Source organism: Myotis yumanensis, unplaced genomic scaffold (genome assembly GCF_028538775.1).
Source record: "Myotis yumanensis isolate MYYU_CA2020_CCGP unplaced genomic scaffold, mMyoYum1.0.hap1 SCAF_5, whole genome shotgun sequence".
NCBI lineage: Eukaryota > Metazoa > Chordata > Mammalia > Chiroptera > Vespertilionidae > Myotis > Myotis yumanensis.
In genome coordinates this window covers 44,401,665-44,420,048 of record NW_027223756.1, presented here as the reverse complement: position 1 = coordinate 44,420,048, position 18,384 = coordinate 44,401,665, and the positions used below count along the sequence as shown (strand labels likewise).

Here is an 18,384-nt window from a genome sequence, read left to right as displayed (position 1 = left end):
AAGATTACAAATGTCAATTTCAAGTTTCACTGTCTCCCATAGGTTGACAAGACTATCACATATTATCTGATTATGGCTCGAGAAAACTCATTCAGTTTCTTAAATAAAGCATAACGATTTTGAGCACTATAGAATACTATTTGATATTCGTTTTTATAATTAGCACTAATGCAGAAAAACAAGTCATAAACCAAGATAGCATTTTAATGTTTTTCTAAACATAGTAACACATTTATTGAATATGTCTTTAAACACGGTCAATTTGAAATAACCGAAGTAGGATTGGCCTGTATGTAAGAAACTCAAATGGATGTCTGGTCTGCAAGGGGTTTTTCTTGTTTGTTTAACCAACAGAGTAATATTTATTTAATGAACACACTTGATTGTTTCTTTCATAAACATCATAAGTGATTTGAGTTCTTGAGCAAATTTAAGTTTTAAATTCCTGATGGGATTCTGTCACAAACTGATTTATTTGTTTGCATGTATATGTTAACATCTGTATATATAAAATAAAGAGAATTAATTTTGCAAAATTACTAACCCTATAGGTTATCCATGAATTAAAATTAATTGATTACATAAACTATGCTGAAGGAAATAACACCAAGCTTCTTATCACATATGAATCTCACTTTACAATGACCTTTTAAATTTAAATTAAACATAATGCAAAGTCTAACTTCGATTATAACATTCCATTGACAGTTATTGTGCATAAGCCTGCAAATAAATTACTGATCAGTGAACTGTTGAGGAACAAAAACGTGAGCTGAAGCCAGGATAAGGTCCACATGTAAGGCATGTCAGTGTTTCCCTAGACATCAGAGGTCAGTTTTTTTATCCTATTTCTGAAATCAGCTACGTAGAGAAAAAAGGAGAAGAGGGAAAAGAAGGTCTCTGATGCATTGATATACCAGGTAGGTGGAAGCTAGAGAAGCAGAGAGATTTGTATTTTGCCATACTATACTTATATAAATGCTCCCTATTAATAATGTGCATGGTGAGGGGGGCTTTATTTGTAATAGATGGAACTAACATTAAGACTAAAATTATTATCAGCAATTATTTATTTTTAAAAATAAATTCAGGGTATATGGAATTCGAAGTTGATGGAATTATTCAAATATAAGATAGAATTGTATTATTGGATCCTGATCAAGATGAATACCTAATGCAAAATTTAGAATTAATACAATTTTTCATCACATGACTGAAAATACCATTTTAAATATATGACGAGACTATTAACAATCTTTCACATATTTTGAGGGCCTGGACCCAAGTTTTCCTATAATTATGCATATACTAGTAATAATCTTACACAGAGAAATTTGAATAAACTGGTTTCTCAACATCATTATGCAGATGATTATATTAGGAGGTACTTTTAGTAGAACTTGTTTTTATGGGTAGTTTATACTCAACTGTGCCCATTTTGTTCTCTTGAAGTGTATGCTGTTCTGCCTCTTGTAAATATTAAAGGCTAGTTAAAAGTCCCTAAGATGATCTAATAAAGTTTTCATGAGTTGAGAACCTGTACAGATAATACAACATATGAATAAAAAGAACAGTGGTGGAATAAGATAAAGTTTTTTGTTGGAAGAATCTTACTTGACTGAAGGAAAAAAAAAACACACTTGTGGATAATGTTCTTGAGAAATTTGTGAACTAATCCTTTCAAATAGAATTACCATAGTAATAACACACAGCTTTCTATAACTAGACGGAAAGATAAGGTGTCACAAATTATACACGAATATGTTTTACCAATTTTACTGGTACAGCAAGTGTACACATTTCTTATAAGCAAAATGCCATAATTTTAATAACACAAATAGTACATCAATAAATTTAAAATAATGAATAAAAATATTTATTGAAAATGAGTTTTTTCTTTATTTCTTATATATAGTTTGAAAGCAACATTTTTTCATAACCAGTCCGCATCTTAGGGAGCCATTGAAAGCCTAACATTATTTTATCTTTTTTCATTTATCACTAACTCTATTAAATATTATTTTAATGACCAAGCAGGCAGAGGTATATTTAAGTTTATTGGGATAAATGACTACATGATGCACAGGAATGCCCAGTATTTTACCATGTGACATAGTAAAATGACATATTGACATTCACATTGCTTGGGGAATTTTTTAATGGCTCAAATTGAAGTCCCATGGGAAAGTAAATTTAACTTGATTTTTTTTGTTTTTGTCCTCTTCAAATGGTCTTACTGTAGTACCTATAGAATTTGTATAGCAGAAAAGTACAGAACAAGCCTCAGTTTTGAAGGTATGGTAATTTCTAAGAAATCTCTTTCCATATATATATATATATATATATATATATATATTTTTTTTTTTTTTTACTTGCAAATCTTCTCCTACTTATTTATTTTCTTCACTTCTCAGGAATAATCTGTTCTACAAGGCATAACAGCTGATGTGATAGACTGCCTGTTATGCACAGATATATTTAGACAAATTTTAAAATATGTCTTTTATAACTGGCAAATAATTTGTCCTTTACAGTTGGAGACAGTGATAGTACCACTGAGAACAAATTATAATTTCAAAGATGTTATATTTGTATTTAACTTGTACTGTTTCCTGATGAATGTAATAATATAAAACTATGTGTACATTTCTCATGCACCAAACCTTCATAAAAGATGTTTATTATTTTCAAACATGATAAGTTAATTTTAAAGAAAATCAACACTTAAATTTTTTGAGGAAATATCTAGTATTGCTTTGACCACATAACACTGGAAACTGAGAGATATTAATTATAACCATAAAAATTGCTATAATTTTTAGGATAATGTGGTTTGGAGGCAGATATTTATCAACAGAATTCAAACATAAAATTCAAAACATGTCTATCATAATTTTTCTCTACCTATTTTTTCAAAATGTTTATATTTTTTTCCACTTTCTCTCAATATTTTGCATTGTATTTTTCTAATTACAAATCTTTGTAGCTCAGAAGTTCACCACAAACCTTAGTGAGTTTTTGCAAACAATGGTGTAATTCAATTTATTTATAAAGCCAAAAACTTTGCCAGTCTCTAAATTCTTGGAGTTTTGGGAAAGGGAAATTTACATTTATGGTAATTCAAGAATTCTCTTATTGATATTAACACAGTTCATAATATAATTTATCTACTAGTTTATATTGATAATTCAAATCATTTTTTAAAAATGTATAGCCAAAATTTGACCATGTATTATGTATCAATCTCATAATAATTAGTTAAGAAATAAATACATTTAGATGCTAAGTTCCTTTGTAACTGAAAAGAGCAATTTGACATTTTGAGGTAACATTAACAGAATCACTCATTAGGGTTCTCCTCTTCAATATATTTTTTCAGAAGCCACAATTATGAAAAATAAATTCATACTTAATTCTAGTATTATGTACATTGTATTTTAAATTAAAAAGCAACTTCTTACAACTTAATAGATCTGCTTAGTTGTACTCCCAATAATATGAAAATGTCTAAGGATATACAACAAAAAATGTTGTACCAGTATTCTAAATGAGAAAAAAAAAACTATCTTTTAATCTAATAATAAAATAAACAAAATTGAAAATATATATCTTTTAAAATCCACCTTGACTTTCTTTGGCTATTTCAGCTGTGATTAATCAGTTTTGCTTCTTGTGATGATTTATGCATGCATTTACCACATCTCCTTGGACTTTTGCCATCTCTGACCAATACATCAATAGCGCACCGAAAAAGACATGGAAAGCACCTTGACAAGGCTATAGGAAAAAAAGTTCCACAGAGCAGTGGTCAATCTGACGAATTTTACACAGGATCCAGGTGCAGTGGGAAACTGAAAAAGCTTATGTGATTCTCTGTGCAGCTGCCTCCGTATTTAAAGCCCTTCTATGAACAAAATTGGTGACTTCAAGTGGCTTAGAAAGAGGAGCAGTGGGGGGAGGGGAGAACAAAAAAGGAAAACTATTCATAGAAGAATAAATAGAAGGCATATCTAAATAAGTGCCTATAAATAACGTTAACATAGAAAAAGAATGTGGGAATGAAGAAGAAGTTAGGATGTTTAAGCAGGTGAAGCACTAAGCCAAATAGTGTATGAAATGCAGTATGGGATGCAGTGCAAACTAAAGGAGAAAATTCAGATTTCTATATCTTTCCAGAGTTATTTTCCCTTGATAATCTAACCTCTTCCCCTTAAAATCCAGCTGAGAGAGATTTGCTTATTAGTATAAAATGTTTTCATATCCTAAACCTGAAAATGCATGTGCTTTGAATATTTCCTAAATATTGCAACATTGGAAGATCGTTAATACCTGGCTTTTCAATGAAATGAAATGGATATACTGAAATGGGTTTAACTTTTAGAAAATATTTTAGCTTTTTCATGTGGGTTTATAATACACAACATCAGTTTGACTGGAAAAAAGCATTAAGTAAATGCATTTTAATTCTCTGCATTTAGGATTGTATACTTAAAAAGAAAACATTCAAAATCATTCTTATAATGAAACTAGACATATTAAAACGGACTGCAATTCAGCACACAAAGGTGCGATTACTTCTTAATAAAAATGTGCAGTTCCAATTTTGAAACAGCTATTCTTGTGCCCAGTATGTAGTGGCTGCCCTATAAACTGTTAATGAAATACACAGATTGTAGATTCAGTACTACTTTTACATGTTTAAAAACATAAGAATAGGGGAGAACTGGCCATTTTGATAAAGAAAAATAAAAACTGCCTTACTTTTAAAAAATGTTTTTCAGAACATAGTTTACTATTTTCCGTTTCCTTTTAATGCTTTGACATCTCAAACAATGGAAAGAAACATCCCCAAAATGGCAACACTGAGTGCCTATGAAATAAAATAACTACTGGAAGGTGCATGGGCAGGAATATATTCCCATCCACCTTCCAAATTTAGTGCTTTTTGCAGATGTTTATTCATTTCTCTTTCTTTGGTTAGGTGATTATAGCTCATTATGTCTGAGGGACTAAACTAATTGAAATGTTTATTGAGGTTGGAGTGCCACAGGAAAAAAAAGCAAACACACACACACACACACACACACACACACCAAGCAAAGTGGTAGAGTTGGAAAGGAATAAAATGCATCCCAGGGAGCATTCAGCAGATACTCAGTTTTTTATATTAAAGATTTTGTTTTAAAAGTTTTAAAAGGCTGACTGTTGAGTTAGACACTCCGAGAAAAGAATAGGAATGCATGATTCTAAATGTACAGCTTCTTAAAGATAACAATAAATCATATGCCATATATAGGCCAAAAATGAAAGGGACTTTGTACTCCAATATAAACTTCTGGCAAGATCTGGTTTGTTGTCAGGTTCCCAGACACTAAATAGATGCTCTGTTCACTTAGCGTGAAGGCCTGCAAGGGGCAGGGACCTCCGGGGATTCTTGGCAGTTCTCAAGTCTCATTAGGTCTGCATATTAATGACTTGCAGCAAAATAAAGAGACCCTTGAGCAGCCTTTCCCCCCTCCTCCTGCCTGTGTTTCCCAAGCCTAAGGCAGCCTCAGACACAGCACACATTAGCCCAGTCGTAGGCTTGCAGCGGCCACTGCTGCCAGGCGACCGCGGGGCGTGTACTGCCCTTTGACACACTGCCTCAGCCCCATTCAGAGGTCCACCAAGTGTGTTGAGGAATGGGTGCTCTCGAGGACCAACGCTGCCTTGAAGACAAGGACCCTATCACTCTATGCTTACATCATTAATCAAAATAAAGCTCAAATCGCAAGCCAAAGAAGTTGAACCCAGAGACAGTCCAATGGTGGACGTTTTTAGAAGTTACAAAAGTTGACTTGCCTTTCCATTTTCTTATGTATCAGATAAACACAAAACTTGATCAGAAAATAAAAAATAAAAGAAAACAAAATTAACAAGCACCCTTTTAGATGAAGTGCAAATGAAAGGGAAAGAAAATCCAAACTTTATGAGACTATTTTCATTATGTTAAGGTACACATGTTATTTCTCTTAAGTGTTTCCTTTATGAATTAGTAATTAGAGATATCAGGGTCCTATAAAATGTCAAGAATAAATTCATATGGAAAAACTAAAGCAAAATAAAATAAAGTAAAATAAAATATTTGTATTCCATTGCGACCCAATCAGTGACTACCATTAAATAGCCCACATATAAATATACATGGCGCCCACCTTTCTGACAGGTCATGGACGCTGTTGAAAATACAAGGAAACCTAACACACGTCAGGAAATACACACTACCAAATGTTTGCTAATGTCCTGAAGCCTAAGAACCCAGGGTTGGAAATCCTGCTTTCAACCTATTTATGACTTTCAATCACCATCTGTTCTCACACTCACTGCTTGGTGGCATGCAAAATGCACTGTATGGAAAGAAATGTGGATTCGAGTCCCAGTTATCCACTTAGCCTCTTGTGACCTTGTACAGGTCAATCAATTTCATTCATCTTCACTTACCTCATCCACAAACAAGTCTAATAATATCTTAATTGACTGAAGACTGGGGACTGGCCCAGGTGAGAGATCTATGGCTTTTTTGCATGCATTATAATTTCATTAAAGCACATGACATAAGGAGGAAATATTTCAAATTCTAATATATTCCACAATGAATTTCTAACTTTAACTCTCCAAAGGAACATTGCATTTTTAGAATCCTCTTTGAGTATACAGTTATCAACATAGGATGATGCAGTCCTTTCCTGTAGAGGTAGGTAGCAACATTAAATTTACCAAAAAAAAAAAAAATTACTTAGGACATCATCTTTTCTAGATTTTTTTTTTTTTTTAACTATAAACGCCAGCATTTAGATTGCTCTTTGATCACACTTACCAGCTGACTGGCCACGGTTGGTGGCATCATGATCACTATCTCCCTGCTCACTGTCTCCATGACCACTGTCCTTAGAGCTTACTATGTCGGCTTCCTGGAATGCAGAACTAGAAGTACAAAAATGTGAACATTAGAATAAAAAAGGTGAAGTTACACACAAAACATTCTTCTGCCACCACATGGTCGCTGGTGGCGCTGCAGATTCATAGACCTCCGAGTTGGCTTTATTTCTGCATAAAGCTTGTTTTCATAAACTGAAGCCTAATTCTTTAAAATTGAGCATTAGCAGTCAGTTTGAGCCCTTTAAGGCATGTAAAGCTTAGGCAATAGAAATTCTACGATTGGGGCTAAGCATATGTTTATATCATTTTATACAGCAGGTGTGTATATATACCTGGAACAGTTAGGAAGACTATCAGAAACAGTGTAGGGGTGAAAATTGACAAAATATTCAAAAATATTTAGACACTTGTATATAAGATACCCATATTTTAATGTATTAAGTAGGAAACCCAACTTAATTAGTATTTATGTCCTGCCTTAATTGGAAATACTTTGTATGTTTTATATTCTATTATTGAATAATATACCTAGTTCTTACTTGCAATAGGTAGTAGATTGTCCATACACCAAGCTAGGAAGTAAAAAATGAGTCCATACCTGTTAACTCGGCGAGGTCTGTCAACTAGATAGCTGAGCTCTGCTCTCTGATGTTTAGTCTAGAAAAAAAATAAATAAATCAAGAGCCTTTGAATGCTAAGGGTTAACTAATAGTCTGCTTTTGAGGTTGAAAACTAATTCTAACTTAAGTAATTGTGGATACTTTTATGAATTTCTATGTTGTCCTAAGATCTCAGCCCAATTGCTGGGTAAGGACATATGAAAAGACACCTCAGTCTAGATTTTCAGTAAAGGTTAAAAAAATCCAGGTCTAAAAGGCCAATGTTAAATGTGTGGGTGTTTTTAAGGAGAGAATGCAAATGACCTCATAGCTGGGGCTCATAAACGATTGTCTCCAATAGAGTCAACCTAGTTATACTCTGTAGTCTTTCTTTCAATGGCCTAAAAAAGTGTTTAGGTGTATACTGGTTGACACAAGAAAAACAGCACGCTCAATAAGCAAAAGTTTGGATGTTTTATGGAATTATTTTGTTGTTTATTTTCAAAATGTGCTTAAGATACAAATGAGCTGTACAAATATTCATGAAAGTCAATTAATAATATCTAAGACTCAAATAAATAAAATAACCTGCCAAGAAAGGAGTTCATAACTTTCCCTCCCAACCAAAATCTTTCCCCCTCCAAAGGCCCTCTGCATCCTCCTCCCACCTCCACCACCCATACACCTCTTCTGGTCCAAACTTTCTTTTATATAAATCAACTCTGTTCTCCCTCTCCCTCCCTCCCTCTTTCCTTCCTTCCCTTTAACTTTGCCACTTCTCCATCTTTCAAGAATAAATCAGAATTGACAAGCCAAATCCTTTGATGAAGAAAGCCAACAGCAGTGATTTATCAAAAAAAAAAAAAAACAAACAGTGGCAAGAAGGTGATTATTAGCTAAGAGATATATTTAAGACAACAATTGTTTAAGCCTTCCGTTTAGTTTATGCTTACAGGGGCTTGTGCCAAAGCAACTTCATTCAAATTCACACTGTGTGGGCCTTCGGCTTCAAGAGCGGCTGTAAATGCTGTCCAGAACAGAACTGAAGGCTTTTCTGCAACCCGAGTTCAGAGGACAGGAATCTGATAACTCGTTCACTACAACATGCATTCGAGTTTAGACAACTGTGCAAAGTTAGACAATCTACAGCTTACTTTTACACGCGACTGAAAGCATCATCGATAAACAGGGCAAAACAATGAACTTTATTAACGCCTGAGACAGACGCAAAGGGAAAGGACCTTTGCCAGTGCCAGTAAGTTCCTCCACCCCATTTCCCCCTGTCCCCGCCCACTTGCCCCTTCACTCCCAGATTTCTAAGACGGGAAAGGACTGAGAGGGGGTTGGAATGTTAAAGCCAAGATGCCAGAGGGAAGAAAGCAAGTCCAAGGTGGCAATGCACCGAGGGTAGGAAATGAAAATAAACGTGGAGAGGGGGTGGAGCGCAAAAAATAAGGGACAACACGTAGTTTAGATTACACACAAAGGGGTGGAAGAGGGTGACCCCCCCCCCCCCCCCCCCGTCACCCTCCCACAGAGATACAAATAAGCTAATATCCTAAAAATAAATACACAGTGCACCAGGAATAACAGGGACCAGGCTAGAGGAGGCTTTCAGATGGAGGAGATGAGAGATGGTGGTCCTTGCGCTTCAGCCTTACCTCGTTGGACAAAATGCTTCCGTTGGAGATGATGTCGGGCTGCTGGTCAGTGTAGCCAGTGACGATGGCCCCGCAGGGGTTGTGCTCAGTGTCCGTACTCCTAGAAGGGCTGCAGGGCTTAAGGAACATCAGGTCGGTCTTGGCGGACTCAGGGGTCAGGCAGACCTGGTAGCAGTAATTCTGGTTGTGGTGATGGGAGCCAAAGCCCCCGGACTCCTCCACGGGCACCTGGGCCGGGGTGCTGGTCACGTTGGAGCTCTGCACCAGCATGATGTCCGACTTGCTGAGTTTCTTCTTGCGAGCCCGGGCTTGGCGGCCGCAGCAGGTCGAGCCCCCGCTGCCACAGCAGCAGCACAGGCAGCAATCGCTGGCCAGACACGTGTAGATGTTGAGCTTCTTCTCTTTTTGGCAGCGCACGGCCAGCACGATCATGGCCAGCAGGAAGATAAAGGACACCGAGCCCAGCGCAATGATGAGGATGAGGGTGAGGTCCAGCGAGGTCTCCCCGCCGCCGGAGCGGTTGGGGCGCTGGTGCTCCCCCGAACCCCCGCCCCCGCCCCCGCCCCCGCCCTGGGGCTCCACAGCGCCATCCACCAGCTGCACCACCAGGGTGGCGGTGGAGGACAGGGGTGGCTGCCCGTGGTCGCGCACCTCGATCACCAGCTCGTAAGGCCGCTGGGGGTCGCGCTTGGCCGGCACCCGGCGAGCGGTGCGGAGCTCCCCGGTGCGCCAGTCCATGCGGAAGAGGTTCATTTCGTTGCCCCGCACGATGCTGTAGGTGAGCCGGGCGTTCTCCCCGTCGTCAGCGTCCACCGCGGCCACTCGAGTCAGCAGGTAGCCCGGCTCGGCCGAGCGGGGCAGCACCTCGCGCGCCGGCGTCCCGTTGCGCCCGGGCAGGGGCGCCACGATGGCCGGGGCGTTGTCGTTCTGGTCCACGATGAGGATGTTGACGGTGGCGTTGCCCGCCAGCGCCTGGGGGCTGCCGGCGTCCCGCGCTTCCACCTGGAAGCTGAAGTCCTTGAGCTGCTCGTAGTCGAAGGAGCGCAGGGCGTACAGGTAGCCGTTCTCGGAGTTGATGGACACGTAGGTGAAGACGCTCATGCCCTGGATCTGGCACTCGAGGATCGAGTAGGCGAGCTGGGCGTTGGCGCCCTCGTCGCGATCCGTGGCGCTCACGGCGTAGATGTAGGCGCCCGGCACGTTGTTCTCGGTCACATACACGTCGTAGACCGGCTGGTGGAACCGCGGCGCGTTGTCGTTCACATCGGACACCTGCACCTGGATCGACTTGCTGGTGGAGAGCGACGGCTCGCCCCGGTCCCGGGCCACCACGGTCAGGGTGTAGGAGTCCCCCGCCTCGCGGTCCAGAGGGGCCTCGGTCACGATGGTGTAGTAATTCTTGAAGGAAGACTTGAGGCGGAACGGCACGTCCCCCAGCAGCTCGCACTGCACCTGCCCGTTCTCCTCCGAGTCGCGGTCGGTCACGCTGAACAGGGCCACCACGGTGCCCGGCGCCGCGCCCTCGCTCACCGCCTCCTTCACGGTGCTGAAGCTGATCTCCGGCGCGTTGTCGTTCGCGTCCAGCACCCGCACCAGCACCTTGCAGTGCGCGGGCACGGCGTTGGGGCCCAGGTCCTTGGCTTGCACGTACACCTGGTACACCGGGCTCTCCTCGTAGTCCAGCTCCCCGCTCACCTCCAGCCGGCCCGTGCGCGGGGACAGCCCGAAGAGCTCCCGCGCCCGGGGGGAGATGTGGCTGCTGAAGGAGTACACGACCTCGCCGTTCTGGCCCTCGTCTGGGTCGGTGGCGTTGAGCTGGATCACCAGCGTGCCCGGCGGCGAGTTCTCGGGCAGGGATACCGTGTAGACGGGCTGGTCGAAGGCGGGCACGTTGTCGTTGGAGTCTAGTACTCGGATGGTGAGTAGGGCCGTGCCGGTGCGCTGCTGCTGGGGGGGCAGGCCCCCTCCCCCGCCGCCTCCCCCTCCTTCGCCGCCGCCTCCTCCTCCTCCTCCCCCGCCTCCCCCGTCCACCGCGGTCAGCACGTAGCGGTGCACCGCTTGCTGCTCTCGGTCCAGCGGCTTCTCCAGCACCAGCTCGGCGAACCGGTTGCCATCCCCCTGGGTCTGCACGTCCAGGGAGAAGTAGCTGTTGGGGGTGATCTCGTAGTCGCGCAGGGAGTTGGTGCCCACGTCTGGGTCGAAGGCGCTCTCCAAGGGGAAGCGGGTGCCCGGCGTGGCGCTCTCGGAGATCTCCACGGTCAGGTCCGGCTCCGGGAAGGAGGGGGGGTTGTCATTGATGTCCAGCACTTCGATCTCCACCCGGAACAGCTCCAAGGGGTTCTCCAGGAACACCTCCAGGTGCAGGACGCAGGAGGGGCTCTGCTTGCAGATTTGCTCCCGGTCGATCTTCTCGTTCACGTACAGCACCCCGGTCTCCAGGTTGAGGTCCAAGTATGGGGTCCGAGAGTTGGGCACCGTCTGAAACCTGCGAGCCGAAAGTTTTGTAATGTCCAGGCCCAGATCTTCCGCGATATTACCCACGAAAGTGCCATGCTCCTGCTCCTCCTGCACCGTGTAGTGAAGCTGGGAAAACACCCCTTCCACCATCCAGAGCAAGGCAAAAAATAATAGCACAATCATCTCCAAAGGGGAAGGAAGCAGCTTCCCGCAGCCCGCCAGTCACCTCCCCCACCAGCACGAGAAAAAAAAAATTAAATACAAATAAAAGTGTTCTACGTGGGGGGGATCCTGTGGCTTTCTGTCCTTAAAAATCTTATTCTTTTTGCTTCATTTTAGGGCTTCCCCCAGGTCAGCCTCATTTTTCAATCTTAGCGCAGGAAGAGTGGCAGGCGTCCCCTTTCCTCATCTGTAATCTTCCCACTGACCAATTAATAAAATAATAATACAATAGTCAGCGTCCTTTATTCCGACAGTCTTGGCGCAACGCGACGCTGGCAAATCCCAAGGAGGAAATTTCGATATTTCAAGACTGTCCTCGGTTTGTCTTCCTGCTGATGGGAGGCGAAGGAGGAGGGGAAGGAGGAGGAGGAGGAGGAGGATGAAGAGGAAGAGGAGAAGGAAGAGGAGATGCTGCCGGCACCGCTGAACATGCCTCTTAATGTCAACGGCGGGCAAATGCCAAAGGGCTTAAAAGCAGGGAGAGAATGTTGTGCCGGAAAAGCATATAACGGCTCTGCAGCATAAAACTTTCATTCTCTTCATTTCTCCGGATGAATGTTCTAGGCATTTTTTTTTCTTCTTCCTCTTTCGCTCTATTTGTATTTTTTGGCTTTCACAGTCTTGTCTCTCTCCGTCCTCATTCCCACCGTCCTTTGACTCTCTGCAGGTGTGATGAGCAGTTTCTTTCCTGCTGTTTCCTTCCCAAGCCTCTTTCCCTCTAAGCTGTCTCTCTTCCTTCCAGCCTTTCCCTCCTCCGGCTCAGCCCTAGAGCCTGCGATCTCGGCTGGCAGTTTCTGAGCTCGGAGCGCAACGCTTCTCTGTTTTTGCGCAGCGCCCTCATTCTGCCAACCAATCCCCGAGGAGCACCTCCCCCCGAGCCACTGCTAATTGGCGGAACTGGCCGTCAAGTAGGCGCGTCACCTGGCAGCCGGGCGGGGCGAGAGAGAACCCGCGCCCCGGCGGTCGCAGTGAGTGTGAGTGTGAGAGCGAGGACCGCCCCGCAGGTCCCGCGGCGCCGGCTGGGGACTCTGGCGCGGAAAGTTCCCAGTCCCCAGCCGCAGGTAACGGAGAGGGAATAGAGAGGTTCCCCCGTTTGCATCAGCAACTGCGAGATCATAATAGCAACCGCAGGAGCGGTCTCCTCTCTCAGGAGCGGGGTTTCCGATGACGCTAACATTCTTTTTCCTTTAAGGTATTTTCCTTGCTACTGATCGTGGAAATAAATCACCGAGAACGCGGAAAAGTTGCAGCGTGGCCATTAATCGGCAGGGGTTACCTAAGTTAAGGAGCTCTGGCAGAGGCGGGCAGGGCATTTAAAAGCCGCACATAACATGGCCTGTGTCAGACTGAGCGTGAGGGTCTGCAGGCGCCGCCTGGAACAGGCGTGTGGGTCGGAGGTGGGATCCAGCCCAGGAGGTCAGGGCTGGCCGATACTCTGGACCTGCAGACGCTATAGACTCGCCTCCTGCCGTCTTCATGGCAGACCCACATGTCCTTACTAAATAGATGAACTCGTCTGGGGACCTAGTTTGAGCTGCGAGCGCTTTGAGCAAAGACGAAGGGGCTTGTTTCATTTGAGCTCTGCCTCCAGCCCACCGAACGCTCGCCTCCCGGCTTCGGGCACCGAGCACCATCAGGCGCTGCAAGGAGCCTGCGGTAGCCCTGCGCCTCTCCCCGCCGACTGCTCCGCCGCGGCGGCGCGCACAGGCTATTTCTTTTCCGCTTTATTTCTGACAATCGGAGGTGCCCCCGCCCCCCTCCCTCGCCCCCCGCCCCCGCCCCCGTGCTAGACAGGGGCGCCAATGCTTGCCCAGCGATCCTTGCACGCTCGCCGCATGAGGACAGCGGGGCGGCTGAGAACTTGGGAGTGGGTGGGGGTGGCGGGTAGACCGGCTGAAACGCGAGGCCGTGTGTGTGCTTCTGCGGGGATCGGCCGACGCGCTGGCACATTCCGGGTGCTCTAATCCATCCTTCCCAGCCGCGGCGCACAGCACAGCTCTGTGTGAGTCCCAGAGGAACCCCACCCCCACTCTCGGGTCCCAAAGGATGCGCTTGGCGAGCTCCGAGTGCCCGCTCGCCAGGAGCGGGGGCCAAGCGGCGCGTCCACACGCCCAGCTCCTGTGAAGTTAGAATACAGCGCGAACTCATCCGTGCTGGAGAGAGGACTGCATGCCAATTCTCCAGCAAATATATTTTAAAAACATAGTTCTATGTGAAGTAACGGGCGGCGGGGCGGTGGGGGCGCGGGGGGGGGGGGGGTCTTGATTCACCAAAGCAGCCCCTGTTCCGTTTCCTTCATAAGCCACGAGATAGGAGGGTCCCTGGTGGCTTCCTCGTAATGAATGACCCTAGAGTAACACCGCCACGACCTGCGAGAAAAGGAGATTCGTTTCCCCGACCTCAAGCTACGTGGCCGTTCCCGCCAGGCAGGGAATTAAGGACGGCGATTGTCCATGGACTTGCTTGCAGATGGAGCCAGGCCCCTACCAGTCCCGCGAGTGCGTGCCTACTGCCCTGCCCCCCCCCTCACCCCCCACACGGCCCCAGCTCTTTGGTGGTGTTGGGTCCTGTCTTTGAGCGGTTAGAAGGAAAGGATGCCAGCAAAAATGGCTAATCCTTTTTCAGCTGCAGTAAATTGATGACTGGCCAAAGCCAAGTGGAAACCGCTGCAGTTAAAATGATTTTAGCGTCACGTCTTGCAACTGAGAACGGAGCGGCGCTTTACAAAAGGACCTGTGGATCAATGAAAAGGGGATTATAGTTTATCTGAATACGAATATGGCATTGCGTCTGTACTTTTACCCCCCCACCCCTTCGCTTTCTTTAGAACTGCAGGATTGAAATGACAGGTTTTGAGCTCTTCAAGCTGACTCATCAGAATCCTGGAGCATTTTTTTTTTAAATGACGGTAATTTTCTCATGTTTTCCTATGTACGTGTGGAAACGCTTGTATGTGTGCGCGCGTGTGCGTGCGTGTTTGCGTGTGAGAGCCCTGCGGCTGAATGACAATGCAGATCCAGAATTTAAGGAAGAGGTTTTTGTTTTCAAAATGCAGGTGAAGTTTGAGCAGACTTGGGGCGTTCGCTGAGAGCCAAAGGGCTTCCTGAGGTGGAGAGGAGGATGTGGAGAGATGGTCAGATTTGCCTGTAAATAACCACTACATCCACTGTAACGCTTGAACCGCTTTTTATTTTTTTTATTTTCTGGTAGCAGATGTGTTTGAACCAGGACTCTCTCTGCAAACGTGGGTTACAAGCGCCTCCTAGCGGCAAAAGTAGCATAGGGCAAGCCAGAGAAATTTGCTTGGAGCTCTCTCTCTCTCTCTCTCTCTCTCTCTCTCTCTCTCTCCCCGAAGGGCTCGCCTGTTGGGGGCTCTGCAGGATTTCTTGGGCCACAAAGGCCTGTGACCGCGAGGGCCTAGCCTCTCTGACCTGTAGTCTCTGAGGCACCCTCGGAACCGGCGGGGTGACGACGGGGTCTTCTGCCAGAGTCGCCCGCCTCCCTCTGGGTAACTCCGGCCAAGGGCAATAGCAAGAGCATTTTGCTGGGGACCAAGATTCACAGAGTGGGCAGTGATAGCCTTCTTTACCTCCGAAACCCGAAACCATTGAACAGCCCCGCCCTGCCACCCACCAAACAAAACAACACTTTAAATTTGCCTTTTGAAAACACCTCTTAAATGTAACTGGTTTCTTCTCTCCCTTGCTGTGTCAATCAAGCAGATCCCGCCCCCCCCCCCCCCCAACCTTTTTCTTTTTCACTCTCTTCGGTGGACCCAGAATTGGCCATGAGCATAGAACTAGCCTTCCTGGTGGGTTGGGGACCTTTGAAGAGCAGGATCTCATATAATACTGTGTGCCTGGACACCCCATCCCTGGGCGGCAAAGAGAGAAGCAATCTCTAGCGAACATAACCCTGCCCCCGGCCTCCGTGGCCCCTCCAGGAGGGCCAACCATCTGGGTCAAAACAAATTGCGTTCTAAAACAGAAGGGGAAAGTGGTGATTATTTGGAGGGAGGATATCAAAATCAATTTTCATAAAAGTCTTGGTGTATGAGAGTGATAAGGCACCTTCCTCTCTTTCATTGGGCTCTAAGTGCAGCAGAAATAGGGGGGCAGTAAGGATCCCACACATGCGTTTTACATTCCTAGTTACAAACTCTGAAACTAGGTAACCAGGTTGCTGTCTTCCCTACCCTTTCTAGAAAAGGCGGGAGGGAGACACGTTTGTTAACCAGCGTTTGGATAAATGAGTGTTTGCAGTGACTTAACTTGACTTGAAAGCAATTTGTTTCTAAATCCTCTTGTTATTGCAGTGTGCCCAGAGCCTTGAGAGAAGACTTTTTTTTTTTTTTTTTTTTTTTTTTTAAGAAATGGAAGACAAAAAATTAAAATTGTCAATAAAGAGTATTTCAGACTCCAGGCACGCCCAGGATTGAACCAGATGGTTCTGGGCACTTGTCATTTCCAGCAAGGAGGGTGCAGAGAGCAAAAGCAAAGGACCTGGGCTGCATTGCATCCTTTAAGGGTAGCCATGCAATAGGTGTGTTTGTAGCAGGGTAACCTAACAAGAGGTGGGAAGGCAAAGCTCTGGAGCCAATCCCACAGACTATGTTAGCTTTTATTCTAAAGAGTGAATGTGGGCTAGAGATTCTTGGGGGAGAAAATTCAGCCTATGCTATTGTAAGCTTTCAGGTAATTCTTTAGTGACTGTGTTCTAAGGCTTTGAACCCAACAGAGAATAAACCAATCCATGTTTTGGGGGACTGAGAATACTAGCTATTCCATGAAGCTTTATTTGATATTCAAAGTAGAAATGTTCTCTGTTTTGTTTAACCTAGTTAACATTGGTGTGGCTTCACGCTTCAGTGTCTTTCCAAGTGATCAGACAGGGCCAGCATTTTGTTAAACTCTAGACAGTGAATTAAAAGCACTGATGAGCTGAAGCAGCCCTCTAATGCAAAATGACAAATTGCACTTAAGCAATACATGAACAAGAAAATGATTTATGGATTTTTACAATGGTCTGAGCAAATGAAAGCAACATGAATTATACATCCTAATGCTCACAGTATCATTTTCTAATAGTACTGTTTCAGTTCAGATGCTATACTTTCACCCTTTCTATAAGAGATATTGATCAATAAGAGGTCCAAGAATATTTTTAAATTAGGCAATGGTGTTTGATACTGTTTGCAAATAGATATATTTTTTTCTTGAGTATGGGTAGGTGGTAGTGATGAACATCGAACATACTAACATTCCTGTTATCTCTCTTAGTGATAAATAAATAGTCCTTTGGATTTATATTTTGTTCCAATTCTTCCTTCAGAATCAAATAAATAGGTCTTATTAAGAATGACAATCTTTATTACATCATGGCCTTTTTTTCTGTAAATCAAAATGCATTACCTCATCTTACCCTTTTCTTTTATTGCTTTGGATATTGAAAAATCTCATTTCTCCAAAATGTCTTTATCCTTTTCATATTTGTTTTATCCTGTTTTGTTTTGTTTTTCAGAACATTGTTCAATTCCATAGTGTATTAAAGACACACTTGAGTTAGTAAAAAGGTGATAGCCTTAGTTGTTTGTTTTTTTCCCCTTTATAGACAAAATACATCTTATGACTGTTAAATTATAGAAGAAAAATCAATCAGATAAAATTTTATATGGTTGTTTTTCAGTCTGAAAAACTTTTAAAAATCTAGTTACCTCTGTGTTATGATGAGTGAATACTTCTATCATTTTTATTTAACCATTTGTGGCTTGTATAACTAAGCATTTTGGAGTGTGTGTAGAATTTTAAGTGAAGACAGTGTCTTTACTATATTAATGCTCAACCACAGGAAAGTTCTAATTACCCAGAGGCCTCTGGAGTCACATTATTAGGCTTACTCTTAATTATACAGGTTTATTAAAAAAAAGAAAAAATATTGAATTCCAGCTTCTGCTTTTGACAGCATTAATAATCACTCTTACTGAAAGTTTACTGAAATCAATGATGTGATTAGGATTGTAAATAAGAACTACGAAACATCACCTTTAAAAAGCCAGCTGCTTTGTTAACAGAGGTGATGTGTGAGGTTTACTGATGAGGTAGAAATGAAGCTTTAAACATTAAGGTTGATGTAGAACAACTTCACAAATTAATTGTAAGCCCCAGTAAGTTTATATGAGTAAGAGAAAATGAGTCTAGAACTCTCTTTTTCCATCCTCAGTGGGTTTGTTTTTTATTGACAGTGGGTACATTTCTTATTAGTATCAGCATAGTACTAATGTTTATCTGGGAAGTATTAATTGTATTCTTAAAGGGAAGCCCCTTGACTTTCTAAATACAGAATGAGATTACCCAAATTGTAATTAGGGTTACAAATCATCGTGTTATTTTATGAAGAGTTTGACAATGTTATTGGAGACAGATCATGAAAAGAATATCAAACATAGCTTGAGAATTAAATAGTAAACAGAATAGATAAATAGATGCATCAATAAAAAAAAAGTTTTTCTTTAAGTTCAACTGCCTGGT

The 18,384-nt window shown here is 43.4% G+C and overlaps 1 protein-coding gene across 2 annotated transcripts in view; it reads right to left on the bottom strand.

The window, feature by feature from the left end:
• PCDH10 (protocadherin 10) overlaps window positions 1-12,637 on the bottom strand; it is a 39,306-nt gene extending 26,669 nt beyond the window's left edge. For both annotated transcript variants that reach the window (XM_070415178.1, XM_070415177.1), the window contains exons 1-3: window positions 9,179-12,637; window positions 7,517-7,575; window positions 6,857-6,963 (exon numbers count right to left, since the gene is read on the bottom strand). In XM_070415178.1, coding sequence (XP_070271279.1) covers window positions 6,857-6,963; window positions 7,517-7,575; window positions 9,179-11,818 — 2,806 coding nt within the window. In that variant the 5' untranslated portion in view covers window positions 11,819-12,637. The remainder of the gene's footprint in view (window positions 1-6,856; window positions 6,964-7,516; window positions 7,576-9,178) is intronic.
• Between the last annotated feature and the right edge of the window lie 5,747 nt (window positions 12,638-18,384).